General features: G+C 40.2%; 1 protein-coding gene across 1 annotated transcript; it reads left to right on the plus strand.

Annotated features, from left to right (window-relative positions):
- The first annotated feature begins 317 nt into the window (after window positions 1-317).
- hadhab (hydroxyacyl-CoA dehydrogenase trifunctional multienzyme complex subunit alpha b) lies at window positions 318-18,776 on the plus strand. The gene is made up of 20 exons (XM_024135047.2): window positions 318-472; window positions 1,709-1,750; window positions 1,865-1,935; window positions 2,040-2,173; window positions 4,858-4,996; window positions 6,415-6,534; window positions 6,840-6,942; window positions 7,100-7,222; window positions 9,146-9,264; window positions 9,448-9,504; window positions 9,627-9,736; window positions 13,036-13,170; window positions 13,728-13,899; window positions 14,036-14,122; window positions 14,641-14,781; window positions 14,931-14,999; window positions 16,657-16,852; window positions 17,107-17,221; window positions 17,395-17,540; window positions 18,195-18,776. The coding sequence occupies exons 1-20, from the start codon at window positions 406-408 to the stop codon at window positions 18,338-18,340; spliced, it is 2,292 nt and encodes a 763-aa protein (XP_023990815.1). The 5' UTR covers window positions 318-405; the 3' UTR covers window positions 18,341-18,776.
- The last annotated feature ends 712 nt before the right edge of the window (window positions 18,777-19,488 follow it).

The raw sequence follows: 19,488 nt of genomic DNA on the forward strand, positions 1-19,488 counted from the left end.
TCCTTTGTACAAATCCACCCATGTCTACTGTCTTCCATAGCACTCCATTAGAAAAGAGCCATTATTATAAGCATACAGTAGGTCCAACGTGCTCCTTTAAAGAGAGAGAGAGAGAGTGCCGCTCTAAATTAAAAAACGGCAGTGAGAATAGTGAGAGCATCCTGACCTATCTCACCAAAACAACTGACATTATGTGAAGCTGATGAACGTCCCATTTGTCAGAACCGTTCATGTTTTGTTACACATATCAACAATAAGTGTAAAAATTATATGCATATTTTTTACAATATAAATACTTTTATGTCTCGCCTGTCTGCAAGGGGCACAGCAGACTTTTGTCTCACTTTAGTATGTGTCTTCCGGTTGTCAGCAGTCCGTTTGTTTCGGTATTCTTGATCTTCCAAGATGGCTGGTGTTCGAGCCCTGGGTGCACTCTCCAGAATTACAGCAAGGAGATATAACGTCCTCTCAGGTAAAATTGTGTTGAAATGTGTGGAATTGATTCCACAGTCAACTGTCTTTCAACGGTTTAGCCACGTTTAGGAAACAGACGCGTCTCTATTGGAGATGCAGCTAACCTGGCTGGCTAGCTAGCTACCACTGGTATACTTCTGACAGCTAGTTAACGTTAGCTAATTCATTTAGTGTGCTAGCAACAAAGCGTTACTAGACACCTATTTGTTATTCATTTAGATGAAGATAACAAGTTCACTGGAGTAAACTTTCACCGTCTGAGCAAATTAGTTTGCTAGATAGCTTCGTCACATGAATAAAGTTCACTAGCTAACGTTAGCTGGCTAATGTTAGCCTAGTTGGCTAGCTAACTATGATCACTCACTCATCGTCAAGTCAAACTTTTCCTGCAATTTTGTTGTCTAAACACATCTACACGTTACAATAAACGCTTCCATTTGTCATTCATTGTTTAACAAAATATCAACGTGTCCCTGACTGATGGAGTGGTAACTAGGGAATCTAGGTGAGAGGTCAGGGTCTTGAGGTCAAACCATAGAGCAGGCAGGCATCATCATATACACTGAAAAGAAATATATATATATATAATGTATGGTATTTATAATATAAAAGCAACATGTATAGTGTTGGTCCCATGTTTCATGAGCTGAAATTTAAAAAAATGAATTCTGATTGGCTGGGGCTGGCTCTCCAGTGGGTGTGCCTGGCTGCCAAGAGAGTGGGCCTATGCCCTCCAAAGAAGCAATTACAAATAAATTGTAGACTGCAAGAAGCCCAAACAGATATAATATTATGACTCAAATGTAACAATTTAAAACCTTGCTTACATTTGTATATGGTCATGTCTTTTATTATGCGTCGAAATACTTTGGAACAGATTTAATTTTTTTGTTGTTGATTGGAGCTTATTTTCTTGTGTTTTTAGTCTTATGTCCATCAATAAAAAATATAAATAAATGTTGCTCAGAACTTGGGGGGGGGGGAAATAAAATCACTCACGGGCCACCAGTTAGGGAACCCTGTCATAGAGACATTTCCCTCCCACCATGAGTCTGTCATCAACACTAGACGTGAGTTATCACACCCCCAAGCTGAGAATAAATAAAGTTTTGCCTTATTTGACTTCCCATACAGAGACACATATATCACCTAAGATAGATAGCTGTATGTTTTCTTGTTATCTTTTGTAACTAGCTGAATTAAATGTAACCCTTTTCTTGTTTTATATTTTTAGATATCTCATGTCGTACCTTTTCAGTTGCACCTGCTATGTCAGGTAAGTTGAAAGACTGGTTAGTGGGATATTAACTAGAGGTGATTAGCCTAATAAAAGTATGGCGTTTGTTAATTTGATATATTTTTATGTGAGATATTCGCTCTCTTTGCACAGCCCGAACCCATGTCAACTATGAAGTCAAAGAGGATGTGGCAGTTATTCGGATGAACGACCCAACTTCCAAAGTAATTTACATGAAGAGGATGATTGCGTCTTCCTTTGTACATTTTTCAATTCATGCATGAGGCTGAAATCTGAATCTGTCTTTTGTGTATCCATGTGTCTGCAGGTCAACACTCTGTCCGTCCAAATGCAGAATGAGATGATAGAAGTATTTAATGAGGTCTTGGCCAACGATGCAGTCCAGAGTGCTGTCCTCATCTCCTCCAAGCCTGGTTGCTTCATTGCAGGAGCTGACATCAAGTCAGTCACACCTTTCACATTATATTATTTAAAATATTAGCTTTGGTGCCACCTAGGCCCGCATGCTGTGTACTCAAAATGCTGAACTCATTCTTGTTTGATGTTCTGATACCTAGGCCTACACAATATTGAAAATGTTGCATTTTAGTCTAGAATAAAGTATTTCAGCACTATGCAAGGTTCTTGGGTACTAGGTTCTAAGTGTTGTGATTAGGGTTGCTAAGGAAGGGTATATTACTTGAAACTGTCAGTTTTCCAGGTAACTCAAGAATTTTGGTTAGCGTACCTTTTTATTTTCATCAGATGACATCTATTGGCCTTTTTGAGTACTTCAGATTATCACAGGTGTCTGTAATTAAGAACACCTTCCTAATAGTAAGTTGCACATACACCCCCCCCCCTCAGAACAGCCTCAATTTGTCAGGGCATGGACTCAACAAGATGTCAAGCATTCCACAGGGATGCTGGCCCACGTTGACTCCAATGCTTCCCACAGTTGTGTCAAGTTGGCTGGATGTCCTTTGGGTGGTGGACCGTTCTTGATACACATGGGAAACTTGAGTGTGAACCCAGCAGCGTTGCAGTTCTTGACACAAACTGGTGAGCCTGGCACCTACTACCATACCCCATTCAAAGGCACTTCAATATTTTGTCTTGTCCCTTCACCCTCTGAATGGCACACATACAAAATCCATGTCTCAAGGCTTGTAAATCCTTTAACCTGTCTCCTCCCCTTCATCTACACTGATTGGAAGGGGATTTAACAAGTGACATCAATAAGGGATCATAGCTTTCACCTCACTTCACCTGGTCAGTCGGTCATGGAAAGAGATGTTCTTAATATTTTGTACACGCAGTGTAATATATATATATATATATAACAAAACATTTATATATTTTATATTTGAGTTTCTTCAAAGTAGCCACCCTTTGCCTAGACAGCCTTGCACACTCTTGGCATTCTCTCAACCAGCTTCATGAGGTAGTCACCTGGAATGCATTTCAATTAACAGGTGTGCCTTGTTAAAGGTTAACTTGTGGAATTTCTTTCCTTCTTAATGCTTTTGAGCCGATGTGTTGTGACAAGGTAGGGGTGGTGTACAGAAGATGGCCCTATTTGGAAAAAGACCAAGTCCATATTATGGCAAGAACAGCTCAAATAAGCAAAGAGAAACGACACTCCATCATTACTTTAAGACATGAAGGTCAGTCGATCTGGTAAATTTCAAGAAGTTTCTTCAAGTGCAGTTACAAAAACCATCAAGCGCTATGATGAAACTGGCTCCGATGAGGACCGCCACAGGAAAGGAAGACCCAGAGTTACCTCTGCTGCACAGGATAAGTTAGTGACCAGCTTCAGAAATTGCAGCCCAAATAAATGCTTTACAGAGTAACAGATGCATCTCAACATCAACTGTTCAGAGTAGACTGCGTGAATCAGGCGTTCATGGTCAAATTGCTGCAAAGAAACCTACTGAAGGACACCAATAATAAGAAGAGACTTGCTTGGGCCAAGAAACACAAGCAATGGACATTAGACCGGTGGAAATCTGTCCTTTGGTCTGATGAGTCCAAATCTGAGATTTTTGGTTCCAACCGCTGTATCTTTGTGAGACGCAGAGTAGGTGAACGGATGATCTCCGCATATGCGGTTCCACCGTGAAGCATGGAGGAGAAGGTCTGATGTGGGGGTGCTTTGCTGGTGACATTGTCTGCCTTGAATTCTAAATAAATCACACACTTAACCAGCATGACTACCACAGCATTCTGTAGCAAAACGCCATCCCATCTGGTTTGCGCTTAGTGGAACTATCAATTGTTTTTCAACAGGACAATGACCCAAAACACACCTCCAGGCTGTGTAAGGGCTATTTGACCAAGAAGGAGAGTGATGGAGTGTTGCATCAGATGTGGGAACTCCTTCAAAACTGTTGGAAAAGCATTCCAAGTGAAGCTAGAGAATGCTAAGAGTGTGCAAAGCTATCATCAAAGCAAAGGGTGGCTACTTTGAAGAATCTAAAATATATATGATTAACACTTTATTTTGGTTACTATATGATTCCATATGTGTTATTTCATAGTTTTGATGTCCTTGAATGAGTAGGTGTGTCCTAACTTTTCACTGGTACCGTATGTATATATATATATATATATATGATAGATGGCCATGACTCTATGGAGGACTATGTTATACGGCTACTCCTGAGTTACTATTGAGGTGTGGTGTCTTTCTGGCGTCTCTTGACTACTGCAGCATCACCCAAGTGTGTGCTGCATTTTGGCAGTAGTGAAGAGTAGCTAGCTACTAGTCCAGTTGCTAGTACGTAGTAGAATTATTAAGTTAAAATTCCGAAGCCACAGACTGCATGGATGGTGCTGCCTGCCTGCTCCCAGCTCTCCCCTTTGACCACCTCCCTCCGCTGACATCAATCAAGCCATGAACTTTATCAACCTTCAGTCTCTTGACCGTCTATCTACTCATGATTGTTGTTTTTAAATTGCTTTTTTTATTTTTTTTTATTTACAGCGCTATGAGATTTATGTAATTAATAACGCTATTACCCAAGTTAATATAGATTACCAAAATTACAGAAGATTCCGCTAACTTTTCTAAGTTAACGGTAGCTTTGCAACCCTAACTCTTATCCCCCCTACACACACTCTCTCTCTTCTCTCCTTTGCAGCATGATCCAGGCCTGTAACACCTCACAAGAGGTCACAAAGCTTTCTCAGGAGGGACAGAAGATGTTTGAGAGGATTGAAAAGTCTCCCAAGCCTATTGTTGCAGCCATCAATGGCCCCTGCTTAGGAGGAGGCTTAGAGGTGAACAAAGTGGCTACCATTACACTATTTTGGCCTAATAACAGTGCTTAATTTGGAAATGGGGAGATGACGGAAAAGTGAGTTAGAGGGTGGTGACCTGGGGGGGCTCAGGTACCGGAACACATGAATGACAGGCTACTTTGACACTGCCAATCTGAGATCAATAAAAAACGACCTTGTCTTGACTCCATCAATAGTCTAGGCCTAGGTGTATGGAGACACATGTACAATATGAAGAGGAAATTATAGTCCTAAAGAAGCTTTCCAGTTTCACTGACTCGCCCAACGATGTGCAGCTCACTCACTGGCGATTGGCTGATGCGCTTGTGCCAAAAGCTTATCTCTCTTTTACTTTGCGTGATCAGCATTGTTTTACAATAGGCCTATTTGGAAGTTGATGACTTAGTAGCCTACAGACATAAGTCTTCCCTTTTCAGCAGGATCCATTTGCTTTTTAACCTGTCCCCCCCCGCGATTCTATTTGAAATATTGCGAAAGGCCTGTTTTCGCTACATGATGTTCACTGACAGATTTGCCGCACGTTCACGACTGTAGACATGCCTTGTGACTGAGCTACACACAATCCACAGCTAGACTATTTAATAAAATTAGAAACTTTTTTTATTACATTTTTTTCAATTCTCCGTGGCTAAATTATAGGCCTACTCCCGGTGTAGTATTCTGAATTATTACATTTCTTTCTGAACAGACAGCAGTAATTCTATATCTTTGGCAAATGTATTTCAATTTACCAGTGGTGCTACAGCACCCTTCCCACGGCTATGATGCTAATAAGGAAAAAATAAAGTGCAATGGTGGAGAGATGAGTTGCAGGCTCATGTCTAATCAGAGCTGAGAGAGGGGGCGAGATCCTAGAAAGACTTGTGTGTCTCTCTCACCACAGCAAGAGCCACGAGTTGGTCTCTAGGCTACAATGTTGTGCAAACCATAAACCCGGTCCGGCCAACCCAAATCAATTCTTACAATATCAGGCACGTTTTCACATTACGTTTTTTTACACGCATGAGAACTACAGAGAAGTCAACTTGAATTATCTGTGATTTGCTTTTATTTGAATTGCAAACACACACACACAAAAAATCGTGCCACGAGAGTTACCGGATCCTGGCAAATGGGTTCCGGAAGGAAACAATCAAACTGAGAGGTGCCAGATCCTGTTCTGGCAGGAAGGAAATTGATTTATCACCATGAGCATCAGGAATACAAAATGTACATAGATGGGACAAAGGTCAATAACGTACAGACATTAAGTCCTAAGGTACATCATATTATTCCAATATTACGTATCAAAACAAATGTAAAAAATTCTCAATTAACAAGACCAATTTGAGTTTAGTTCCTTTTCTCCCAAGTTATGTTATTTTCTAAATGCAGTGTTTAATGTGTTGTGTGTTTAGTTTGCCATCGCCTGCCAGTATAGAATTGCTACTAAGAGCAAAAAGACTGTCCTTGGTACTCCTGAGGTGATGCTTGGTCTTCTACCTGGAGCTGGTGGAACACAGAGACTCCCTAAAATGGTCAGTATCTGGGGAAATACTTTATAAATCCATAAACCATACCTGAATAGCACAGTAACTTTGATCTACAATAGTATTTGACTGATATTAGTACAGTGCAACAGCAAATCATAGTCGCTACATTATGCACACTGACAACTGCAGAGTGCTACAGTATTCTTAAGCTGATCAGCTTTGCAGCACTGTATTTGCCTGTTGTAGCAGTGTTTGATTTTCTTGATTTGTTGTCAGCAGATTAAAAAAAATATATATTTTATTTATTTAAATGGAATGTTGTCATAAATATCAATATATGTTGTGTTCAGGTGGGTATTCCCGGTGCCTTTGACATGATGCTGACGGGAAGAAACATCAGGGCAGACAAAGCCAAGAAGATGGGTCTGGTCCACCAGCTAGTGGACCCACTAGGTATAGTAATCTCTTATCTAATTTAATCAATATTATAATAAATAAAAGCTTATTGATGAAATGTTCATTGAGGTTAATAAACTCTTTTTTTTACAGGTCAGGTACTTTCAGGTAAGGTGTCTAAATGCTTCTAATTTATGCCCTTTTGATATTCCAGGACCTGGATTGAAGAATCCAGAGGAGAGGACGATTGAGTACCTGGAGGAGGTTGCCATACAGTGTGCCAAAGGAATCGTTAACAAGAAGATCTCTCTCACCAAGGAGAAAGGCATGATGCAGAGTAAGTATTAGACCCAAATACAATGTAGATATACATGGCACTTGGTATTGTGCCCAAAAATAAAGACTCATGCCAAGAATGAATATACAGTTGTGGGCAAATATATTGGCACCCTTCATAAATAATTCTATATTTCTTGTAAAATAAATTAAAATATATATTTTTTTTTAATCCACACCGTGTTACTGGATTTTCAACATTGCAGAACCAATTTTGTTTTTGTGAACTTAAAGGTGAAATATGCAGAAATCGTTCTGCCATTTCCTTATTGCTAAAATTCTAATAGGTCACCTAATTTCAGTATGTGACAAAACAAGCAACCAAAGTGTAGAGAATCATTGTACCATCTAAACCGCTGTGAAATATATTTTCAATAACCAAAAGTATTGTTTTTTTAACTGTTTGAAGCTGGTGTACAAAACCAAAAGTAAAAGACACAAAAAATTGAACTTTAGAACAGGAAGCATAGAAATGGCACGCACAGAACAGATCTACAGCTTCTTAGACATGCTTTCAATGAGAATTACAGATCTATAACTTGCATTTCTATGTTAATTTGGTTGCTCCCTTAAACAGTTACACATTGCAGCGTTACGTTTATAATTTGGCAAATGGCAAGGACAAAATGATTGGCACCCCGGAGCTAGTACTTGTTTAAACAGCCTTTGTCCAAGATAAATGCTTTTTGTAGCCATCAATGAGCTTGCAAGCCAGTTTACAAGCCTTTCTACTTGTAAACTGCTCTAATTCTTCAATGTTTGAGGTGTGTCCTCCACCAGCTGCTGTTTTCATATTTTACCATAGGTTTTAGATGTGATTCAGATCTGGGCACTCCAGAACAGAAACACTCAAGAAGCGTTTCTTCTTGAACCATTCCTAGGTTCTATTCCTAGGGGTCATTGTTCTTCTGGAAGATTCAACCTTCAATGGAGACACAGTTTTCGTTCTCCAAAACACCTTGATAATCTGCTGATTTCATGATGCCAAGCCAACGTTCGAGACCCCCAGTAACAAAGGCTGCAAAGCAACCCCACAGCATCAAACCTCCCCCATGTTTGATTGTAGAAAGGGTGTTATTTTCATTGAGTGCTTAATTTGGTCATCGGGAAAAACACGGAGCAGATCTGTATTACCAAAGAGCTCTACTTTTGTTTAATTGGTCAAATTGCTAGTAGAAGGGTGGAGCTCAATAATAATAATAATGGATGTGAGAAGAACCTGTGGGGGGCGTTATCTTTGCCAAAGGCTGCAGAACTGAGTGCTAGCTCTGGAATGCCAACAATTTTGTCTATGCCATTTGTCTTTATTTTCTAAATCAAAATTGTAAACTAAAAGCTGCAATATGTGACGTTTTGGGCAACCTGACCAAATTCACATAGAAATGTGAGTTTTAGATCTGTTTAAGAAGCGGTTGATCTATTCTATGTGCACTATTTCTATGCTTCCCATTCTTAAGTGAAGTTTTTGAATCTTTTACTTTTGGTTTTGTACACAAGATTCAAACAGCTGAACATACAACAGTTTTGGTAATGGAAATGATATTTCACTGTGGTTTAGGATGGTACAATGATTCTCTCCATTATACTTGCTTGTTTTGTCACAAACTGAAGTTAGGCGAATTATTCTAATTTTAGCAAAAGGCAAATGGCGGAGCAATTTCTGCATAGTGTGCCTTTTTTAAGTTGACAAAAATAAAATTAGTTCTTCAATGTTGGAAATCCAATAAGTTAACTTAATTTAGAAGAAATGGGGGATTTGGCCACACCTGTGTATATAATCTACATAAAACAAAGGCAGGCTTTTTAAATGTAGGCCTCATGGTTGTTGTTTTCCAACCTTGCCATATGTTACCATCACACTTTCAGTCTTGTTTTTATGCATGTATACAACCTTGGTTTTTTTTTTTCACTCCTTTCTCTGCAGAAGTCCAAGACTACGTAATGGGCATTGAGTTTGTGCGGCAACAGATCTACAAAACTGTCACAGCCAAAGTCATGAAGATGAGCAAGGGACTGTATCCTGCCCCCTTGAAAATCATTGAGGTAGGAGGAATTTGTCATTTACTTATTCATTCAATAATGATGAGGATGATTTTAGTGAGATAATGATATGAAGTGGCAGCTGTTTTTGAAAGTAGATGCAGAGCTCCAGATTGGGTTAACTCACACCTTGGTTTTTATTAAAAGACACTTAGGACTTCTCATTCCCCTTTCTTCCCCCGTCAGAGTGTGAAGGCTGGCTTGGAGCAGGGCCCAGATTCAGGCTATTTGGCCGAAGCACAGGTGAGAGAATATACATTGAGTTAGATTAGATTGATTATGAATACCGTAAAAATGCATAATGTGCTTATCAATAAGTTTAATGGTTTTGTATGAAACATTTTACAATTATTATTTTGTTACAGAACTTTGGCAAACTGGCAATGACCTCTGAATCAAATGCGCTGATCGGCCTTTACCACGGCCAAGTGGCATGCAAGAAGAACCGCTTTGGAGTCCCTGAGAGACCTGTGAAGTAAGTGATGACCTTTGACCCAAAACTAGTTAAATAGCTATTTTCATGTTTTAATTAGTGAGAAATGCAAATTGTATTACAAATATTAGAATACTGATCAGACGCAGCTCTGACGTCTTTGGAGCTCAAAACATTTATGCTGATGTCATAATTTCAGAAAGGTCATGCCATTAACCTTTAACACCTTACACTTGTGGGAATTCGCCTATATGGATAGGGCGAAATATAAGTTTTTCTTACAGAAGAAATATGGAATGCATAACCATGGTAGCAAGGAAAAGGGAACAGTTTGGAATTATTAAACTGAAGGTGAGGACAAAATGTTAATCTGACATAAGACTGAATCCATTTCATGTGCATTTTACATTTATTGTACTTTTCATTGACCCCCCCCCCCCCCCCAATCACTCTCCTTCTTGGTCAGATAGCCCTTACACAGCCTGGAGGTGTGTGTTGTGTCATCGTCCTGTTGAGAAGCAAATGATAGTACCACTAAGTGCAAACCAGATGGGATGGCGTATTGCTGCAGAATACTGTGGTAGCCATGCTGGTTAAGTGTGCCTTGAATTCTAAATAAATCAGTGTCACCAGCAAAGCACCCCCACACCATCACACCTCCTCCGTGCTTCACGGTGGGAACCACACATGTGGAGATCATCTGTCCACCTACTCTGCGTCTCACAAAGACACGCCGGTTGGAACCAAAAATGTCAAAATTGGAAGCATCAGACCAAAGGACAGATTTCCACCGGTCTAATGTCCATTGCTCGTGTTTCTTGGCCCAGGCAAGTCTCTTCTTATTATTGGTGTCCTTTAGTAGTGGATTCTTTGCAGCAATTTGACCACGAAGGCCTGATTCACACAGTCTCCTCTGAACAGTTGATGTTGAGATGTGTCTGTTACTTGGACTTGGAAGCATTTGTTTGGGATGCAATTTCTGAGGCTGGTAACTCTAATGAACTTACCCTCTGCAGCAGAGGTAACTGGGTCTTCCTTTCCTGTGGCAGTCCTCATGAGAGCCAGTTTCATCATAGCGCTTGATGAGTTTTTGCGCCTGCACTTGAAGAAACTTTCAAAGTTCTTGAAATTTACCGGATTGACTGACCTTCATGTCTTAAAGTAATGATGGACTGTCATTTCTCTTTGCTTGTTTGAGCTGTTCTTGCCATAGCCCTATTTGGTAAAAGATTATCTTCTGAATACCACCCCTACCTTGTCACAACGCAACAGATTTGCTCAAATGCATTAGGAAGGAAAATAAATTACACAAATTAACTTTTAACAAGGCACACCTGTCAATTGAAATGCGTTTCTCATGGAGTTTGTTGAGAGAATGCCAAGAGTGTGCAAAGTTGTCATGAAGGCAAAGGGTGGCTACTTTGAAGAATCTAAAATATATTTTGATTTGTGTAACACTTTTTTTAGTTAGTACATGATTCCATATGTATTATTTCATTGTTTTGATATCTTCACTCTTATTCTAAAATTTAAAAAATAAAACCCTGTAATGAGAAGGTGTGTCAACTTTTCACTGGTACTAAAATATATATATTACTACCGTTCAAAAGTTTGGGGTCACTTAGAAATGTCCTTGTTTTCCATGAAAACATGCATGAAATGAGTTGCAAAATGAATAGGAAATATAGTCAAGACGTTGACAATGTATATAAATAATTATTTTTAATTTAAATAATTCTGTCCTTCAAACTTCGCTTTTGTCAAATAATCCTCCATTTGCAGCAATTACAGCCTTGCAGACCTTTGGCATTCTAGTTGTCAATTTATTGAGGTAATCTGAAGAGATTTCACCCCATGCTTCCTGAAGCACCTCCCAGAAGTTGGATTGGCTTGATGGGCACTTCTTACGTACAATACGGTCAAGCTGCTCCCACAACAGCTCAGTAGGGTTGAGATCCAGTGACTGTGCTGGACACTGTCCAGTGTCTCTGGCAAAAGAACAATCTTAATATTTTCTTCTTATTGGCCAGTCTGAGATATGGCTTTTTCTTTGCAACTCTGCCTAGAAGGCCAGCATCCCGGAGTCGCCTCTTCACTGTTGACGTTGAGACTGGTGTTTTGCGGGTACTATTTAATGAAGTTGCCAGTTGAGGACTTGTGAGGCATCTGTTTCTCAAACTAGACACTCTAATGTACTTGTCCTCTTGCTAAGTTGTGCACCGGGGCCTCCCACTCCTCTTTCTATTCCGGTTAGGGCCAGTTTGCGCTGTTCTGTGAAGGGAGTAGTACACAGTGTTGTACGAGATCTTCAGTTTCTTGGCAATTTCTCGCATGGAATAGCCTTCGTTTCTCAGAACAAGAATAGACTGACGAGTTTCACGAGAAAGTTCTTTGTTTCTGGGCATTTTGAGCCTGTAATCGAACCCACAAATGCTGATGCTCCAGATACTCAACTAGTCTAAAGAAGGACAGTTTTATTGCTTCNCTTGTGAGGCATCTGTTTCTCAAACTAGACACTCTAATGTACTTGTCCTCTTGCTAAGTTGTGCACCGGGGCCTCCCACTCCTCTTTCTATTCCGGTTAGGGCCAGTTTGCGCTGTTCTGTGAAGGGAGTAGTACACAGTGTTGTACGAGATCTTCAGTTTCTTGGCAATTTCTCGCATGGAATAGCCTTCGTTTCTCAGAACAAGAATAGACTGACGAGTTTCACGAGAAAGTTCTTTGTTTCTGGGCATTTTGAGCCTGTAATCGAACCCACAAATGCTGATGCTCCAGATACTCAACTAGTCTAAAGAAGGACAGTTTTATTGCTTCTTTAATCAGAACAATAGTTTCCAGCTGTGCTAACATAATTGCAGAAGGGTTTTCTTATAATCAATTAGCCTTTTAAAATGATGAACTTGGATTAGCTAACACAATGTGCCATTAGAACACAGGAGTGATGGTTGCTGATAGTGGGCCACTGTACGCCTATGTAGATACTCCATATAGAATCTGCCATTTCCAGCAACAAGTCATTTACAACATTAACAATGTCTACACTGTATTTCTGATTAATTTTATGTGATTTTAATGGACAAAAAATGTGCTTTTCTTTCACAAACAAGGACATTTCTAAGTGACCCCAAACTTTTGAACGGTAGTGTATATTACATAAATAAATCTCGGTCAACCAACAGCCTAATGATCAAACAATCGACCAGTCAACTAATTGGGGTCAGCCCTAGTAAAGAGTTAACATGGTAACTGGAAACATAGTAATTTAAAAAATCCTCCTTGGTCGACAATCATTCCAATCTATTGTATTCTAACAATGTGTTTTTCATCCCTGATCCACCAGGAACCTGGCCATCTTGGGAGCAGGTCTGATGGGTGCAGGCATTGCCCAGGTGACTGTGGACAAGGGCATTCACACCGTCCTGAAAGACACCACCGTGGAGGGCCTGAGCAGGGGCCAGCAGCAGGTCTACAAAGGGTGGGTTTACCAGAGAGCAATAGGTCACTGCTAACTAGCTATCGATTCTACATCGGCTACACAATGTCCTGGTTGTCTGGCATATGGGGTCACAGAGAGGAGGGTTGCAGTTTAAACTCATAGGAAGGGTTTCCTACAGATTAAGTTTGGTCTTGGACTAAGAAGCATTTTTATTGGAGAGATTCCATTTTTTTTGTACAGGACTAGGCTTAATCTGTGTCTGGGGAACCGGCCATAGTTCACCCAAACAGTGCCAGGGGAAACTAAACCAAAGCATGGATTGCTGTCATACCTTGTCCATAGACTGCTTAGAGGGTAAGGAAACCAATTAGCCTTCCTGGGCACTAAACAGATTTTTCACCTAGTCTGTTACTGGCCCAAAGCGCTTAAACCGTAGGCTACCTGTCACCCGGTTCCCTATCCCTTTAAAGCATAGTTGTAGTTGTTGAAGGGACTAAATTAATGTTGTTGAACCTGCCTTAATCACTCTTGACAGACTGTTAACATAAAATGTAAATAGGTACTGAGATTAAACCTGCCCTCACTTTCCTCACCAGCCTGAATGACAAAACCAAAAAGAAAACCATCACGTCATTTGAGAGGGACTTCACACTGGCCAGCTTAACTGGCCAGTTGGACTACAGGGGCTTTGAGAAGGCTGACATGGTCATAGAAGCTGTGTTTGAGGACATCAACATCAAACACCGAGTCATCAAGGAGGTGGAAGCTGTAAGTAGCACTGAATGTTAAAATTAGCGTTGTGTTCATTAGGGCACGGAACAGAAAGCGTTTTCTCACAACATGAATAAGCATTTCTTATTGGACTAGATGTTTGTTCTAAATTAACTTTTGTGTTTGATCGCAGGTGATCCCTCCTCACTGTATATTTGCTACCAACACGTCTGCTCTCCCCATCAAAGATATCGCTGCTGCTAGCATTAGGCCAGAAAAGGTATGTTTACTAAGAGTTCAATGGGGTTAACATTCCTGTTTAACAAAAGGGTGTCCCTTATGGATCCCTTTGTCTACAATAACCTCTCTACATGTGTTGTGTGGTTGGGGCTGGGTACTGTGTGAATGTTTTGTTTGTTGTTGCCGTCTCTGTATAAGTAAGTAAGCAAGCCTTGTCTGAACCAGTACTGCCAATAGGGGCACGAGCCTGTCTCCTGTTTCTGTATTGTAGGCAAGGTTTTAAATTAACATTTTAGGAGCACCACATGAAAATTGATTGAGATACTGCCTATATGAATTCTAGCTGCTTTTGAAGCACATGTTGTGCCCTGGAAACTAATATGTAACACTGTAAAGACATTTGTTTATTATAAAAGCTCAAATGTTGATAGGAATACCTGTCATCGAAATTACAAAGTCATTTGTGGAGTATTAGGTTTCTAGATTGTTTAAGAGCACGAGTCGGTTCTTTGTGTAAATGGATACATGTAAATAAAGTTGTATTTTCTATTCGTGTAGGTGATTGGCATGCACTACTTCTCTCCAGTGGACAAGATGCAGCTGTTGGAGATCATCACTACAGATAAGACCTCTAAAGACACCACTGCCTCTGCTGTAGCTGTAGGCCTGAAGCAGGGCAAAGTTATCATCGTTGTCGGGGTGAGTGAGCTTCTGCTTAGTGCTTACTTCCTGTATTCTCCCTAAGCGTGTTGATAAGCATAATGATGCTAATACATGGATTTTATATATATATATATATATATATATATATATGCTTTTCATGGGCCCATAATCATTTGTGTTTGCAGGATGGACCTGGGTTCTACACCACCAGGTGTCTTGCTCCTATGTTAGCTGAGGCAGTGAGACTACTACAGGTTAGTGTTATTACACACACACATACACACTGGATATGTCCGAATGCCCATACTAGCGTACAATCAATCTGCATACTATGTATTCATCGTCGCATACTATTTAGCATGTACCGTTTAGTAAAAAGTATGCAGTATGCCACGGCCGAAACGCAGTAGCTGCTCCTGACTGGCTGAGTAGGTGGGGCGGGGCCGAGCGCAGGGAGATTTTTCCAAATTCAACAGACATGCATCATATTAACCAGCCTGATGACAGCTCATTTGCAATTCGATTAATTTCTCCAAACTCTGACTAGAATAGCAATGGTTATACACCTTCTCAAGCTGATTATAGACAGACTATCACATTCGCCCTATAATTAAATGGGTAGCCTAGCTTACAAAACTAGATGAATCCATATGTTGAAATCAAAAGGCCTGATTAACATGACATCAATAACGTATCCACATACCGAGTCCCCGGTACCGACACAATCAGAAATCAAAAGATGGTTTAATATTTACTTTAAAAGCTCTGAGGAAGGCCAAGAGAACACACTTTTCAATGAGAAAACAGAAATCCACTTTGGTTATAAAAAAAAATACTACTCTTTTCAAAGATGTAGCCTGCGACGCAAGGAGCACAAAAATAACTTGGTCTTCATTTGAACACAGTGGCGTAAAGTAAAAATACTTCAAAGTACTACTTAAGTAGTTTTTTGGGGGTATCTTTACTATATATATTTTTGACTACTTTTACTTTAATTCCTTAAGAAAATAATGTACTTTTTACTCCTCACATTTTCCCTGACACCCAAAAGTACTTGTTACATTTTGAATGTTGAGCAGGACAGGAAAATTGACTAATTCACGCATGTATCAAGAGAACATCTCTTGTCATCCCTACTGCCTCTGATCTGGCAGACTCATTAAACGCATAATTTTGTTTGTAAATGATGTCTGAGTGTTGAACTGTGCCCCTGGCTATCCGTAAAAAAAATAAAAAAATTGAGTGGTTTGCTTAATATAAGAAATGATTTTTACTTTTGATACTTAAGTATATTTCAAACCAAATTACTCGTAGTATTTTGCTGGGTTACTTTCACTCATTTTCTTTTAAAGTGTCTTTTACTTTTACTCAAGTAGAAAAATTGGGTCCTATTTCCACCACTGTTTGAACACCACCTCAGAAGCTTCGCTATTCGGCATCTTCCCAATTTAAGTAGCCTAGTTTGGTTGTTTAGCTACTCGAAGAGAATTAGGTCCCGCCACTCGAAGCCCACCTCTTCCAATGCATTGTAGAAGTGTGCATTGAATTTTTATTTTATTTATTCACATACTATAAAATGTTCCATTTTCGCATACTGAGAATTTGTAATGCGCGATTGCGTTGTTTCACGTTATTGGTTCATTTCGGTAGCACATCCCCATATCAGATTATCATCTGTTGTCGAAATGAGTATGACATCCGGGCATTTAAAGTATACTTGATTATCACAATGTGAAAACACAATTTTTTCCCTCATACTCAAACAGCCTATTATTTAAAGACGCAAGTATGGGTATTCGGAAACGGACACTCTGTTGTCATATACAATGTTGAATTGGCGTGGGTATTGCATGCGTTCCAATAATAACAACAAAAAAGATTCACTTGTATGTTGGCTGTGTGTGTTCTCAGGAGGGAGTTGACCCCAAGAAGCTAGATGCCCTGACCACAGGCTTTGGGTTCCCAGTGGGCGCTGCTACACTGGCTGACGAGGTGGGCATTGACGTGGCTGCCCATGTAGCTGAGGACCTGGGCAAAGCATTCGGATCGAGGTTCGGAGGTGGAAACGTTGAGGTGCTGAAGACTATGGTGGAGAAAGGATTCAAGGGTAAATGATCTTGTTTGTAGGACGTTGAAACGAAGACTCTTTTCTTAATCAATATTTCCTCGACTCTTTGCATCCTCTCTCTTTGCCTTTTTCTCAAAATGCGTTGGGAGGGACTTTGAATATTGTCGTCCATTGAGGTTTGAGGAGGCAAGGAGAGAGAGGACGTGGGGAATTGAAGAAAAATGTAGTGGCAAATGGGAAATGCATGGTCATCATCATTGGTATATCTCATACCCAATGAATTTAATCAACAGGCCGCAAATCAGGGAAGGGCTGCTACGTCTATACGCCAGGACTCAAAAGCAAAGACGTCAACCCCGATATTGGAGACGTCTTGGAGAAATATAAACTGACACCAAACCCTTTAGTGTGAGTAGTAACCACTGGGGAAATGTCTCCTGAAGCAACTTAAAGTACATTGAATGCATAAAAAAAAAAAAAAAAATTGCATTTGCTAGCTCCACTCTGTTACCAATGGAGCCACATAGGATCATACACTCACCACACCACCACTTAACCCTGTCTGTATCTTCTCTCTCCAGGTCTTCAGACTCTGATGTCCAGTACCGTCTGGTCTCTCGGTTCGTCAACGAAGCAGTTATGTGTCTGCAGGAGGGGATCCTGAACGGCCCTGTGGAGGGAGACATAGGAGCTGTGTTTGGTCTGGGATTCCCCCCTTGCCTTGGAGGTGGGTGTTCACTCCATACCAGGGGTATTCATATATTATGAGCCTGGAGGTCCGGACAGAGTACTGCTGGTTTTCTGTTCTATATAATTAATTCTGATAATTAACTGCCCCCAATTAGTGTCCCAGGTCTAAATCAGTCCCTGACTAAAAGGACAAGAATGAAAATCAGCAGTGGAACTGGACTCGACGTCTAGATTTGAATATTCCTGCTTTATATTGTGCTATATACCACTTATAGTACAGTGAGTGTGTACATGTTTAGTATGTGTATCTAATCCCTGTTGGAATTGAACACATTACCTAGCGCCATGTTTGTACCAGCTGAGCCACACACACAGGATGATCACATGACATGAGCATAAACAGCTTTAGTGTTGTATGTGGTGTTGAACTCTTTTCAGGTTTAACAGTAGGCAGAGAGCCTTTTGTTGTGCTACAATTAGGAGTGTTATTGTACCTTCTCTTTGACCTTCCCTGTTTAGTTTGTGGAGCCATACTTGACTAAAAAATTTCACTATCTAATTTCAGTATTTCAGACTGAGCTATCAGATATGCCTATATTATTATAAAATGCTTTCATCATGGGATGATGCTTTTAAAAGTGTAATCCTACTAACCATGTTTCAACCTTCTCTTTAAACCTTTTCTGTTCAGGTCCTTTCCGGTTTGTGGATACCTTTGGTGCCAACAAGCTAGTAGAGAAGATGAAGAGGTATGAGGAGGTTTACGGTAACCACTTTACCCCCTGTCAGCTACTGCTGGATCACGCCAAGGACTCCAGCAAGAGATTCCACAAGTGACTTTCCTCACCACCATGAATCACTACCACCTAATAGCAGGCTGCCATTAGAATGGGCCTAGGCCGTATATTTGTCTGTTAAAGAAATAAGCCTTGAGCTTAAAGAGATGGTTCGGCAATGAAACCCTTTATCTACTTCCCCAGAGTCAGATTAACTCGTGAAAACCATATGCGAACTATCTTCGAGCAAAGACTGAACGTAAGCTAACGCTAGTTAGCATTGGCTCGCAAAACGACCTCTAACTTCCCTCATTCTGGCCGCAGACACGTACACATTCTATCCACGAGTTCATCGGACTTTAGGGACATTGAGAAAGGGCTTCATTGCCAAAATTCGGAACTATCCCTTTAAGTTAGAGTTTGGGTTGCAGAAGAGAAATCATGAAAGTGGCCTGTTTTGACAAATCACTAAACAAAATAAATGTTTTCAAGTTCTAGTCAGAGATTTCAGAATTCATGACTAACAGGAATCTATTTTTTATGGTTTGGTTGGTTTTTGTATTTTCTGAACATTTTGACAATATTTTACTGTATTATCCATCTGAGGCAGGAGTAGACCCAAGGGGAATCTTAGTCTTCCCACAATGCAAATGTAAATGAAATCCATCACTACATCCCAAATGGCACCATATTCCCAATGTAGTGCACAACTTTTGATCAGAGCCCTATGGGGCCCTGGTCTAGGAGTGCACTATAAAGGGAATAGGGTGCCATTTCAGCCTTCATAAGTGACTAGTCTTGTCCTACTCTTCTTGGCTTGTTCATGTTTTATTGATTGTCATCTACTAATGAGGTAAACATTTTTATATGTATATTTTTTTTAATACATTTATCAAGGTCTTTATTCCATGGTTTGGGCAGTGATTGTATGAATATTTAGAGTCAGTAAATGAATAAATAATTATGCTGAAGTCAAATGTGTAGGCTAAACGGGTCATTTGTTTCCTAGGCCTATTTGATCACATGTATTAAAGAATTGCATTAGGCTAGTTACTAGTTACAAGATTTTGATTTAAAGCGGCAATCAGCAGTAGAAACAACTAGTCCTTCCCACCCCTGTTTCGGGTAAAAAAGCAGAGGGCTGGGGCTGGAGAAATGTAACCACTTTCCAATTCAGAGGCAGAGCTATGATGCAAGGGCTGGCCATCC

Source organism: Salvelinus sp. IW2-2015, unplaced genomic scaffold (assembly GCF_002910315.2).
Source record: "Salvelinus sp. IW2-2015 unplaced genomic scaffold, ASM291031v2 Un_scaffold37, whole genome shotgun sequence".
In the NCBI taxonomy this organism is placed as follows: Eukaryota; Metazoa; Chordata; class Actinopteri; order Salmoniformes; family Salmonidae; genus Salvelinus; species Salvelinus sp. IW2-2015.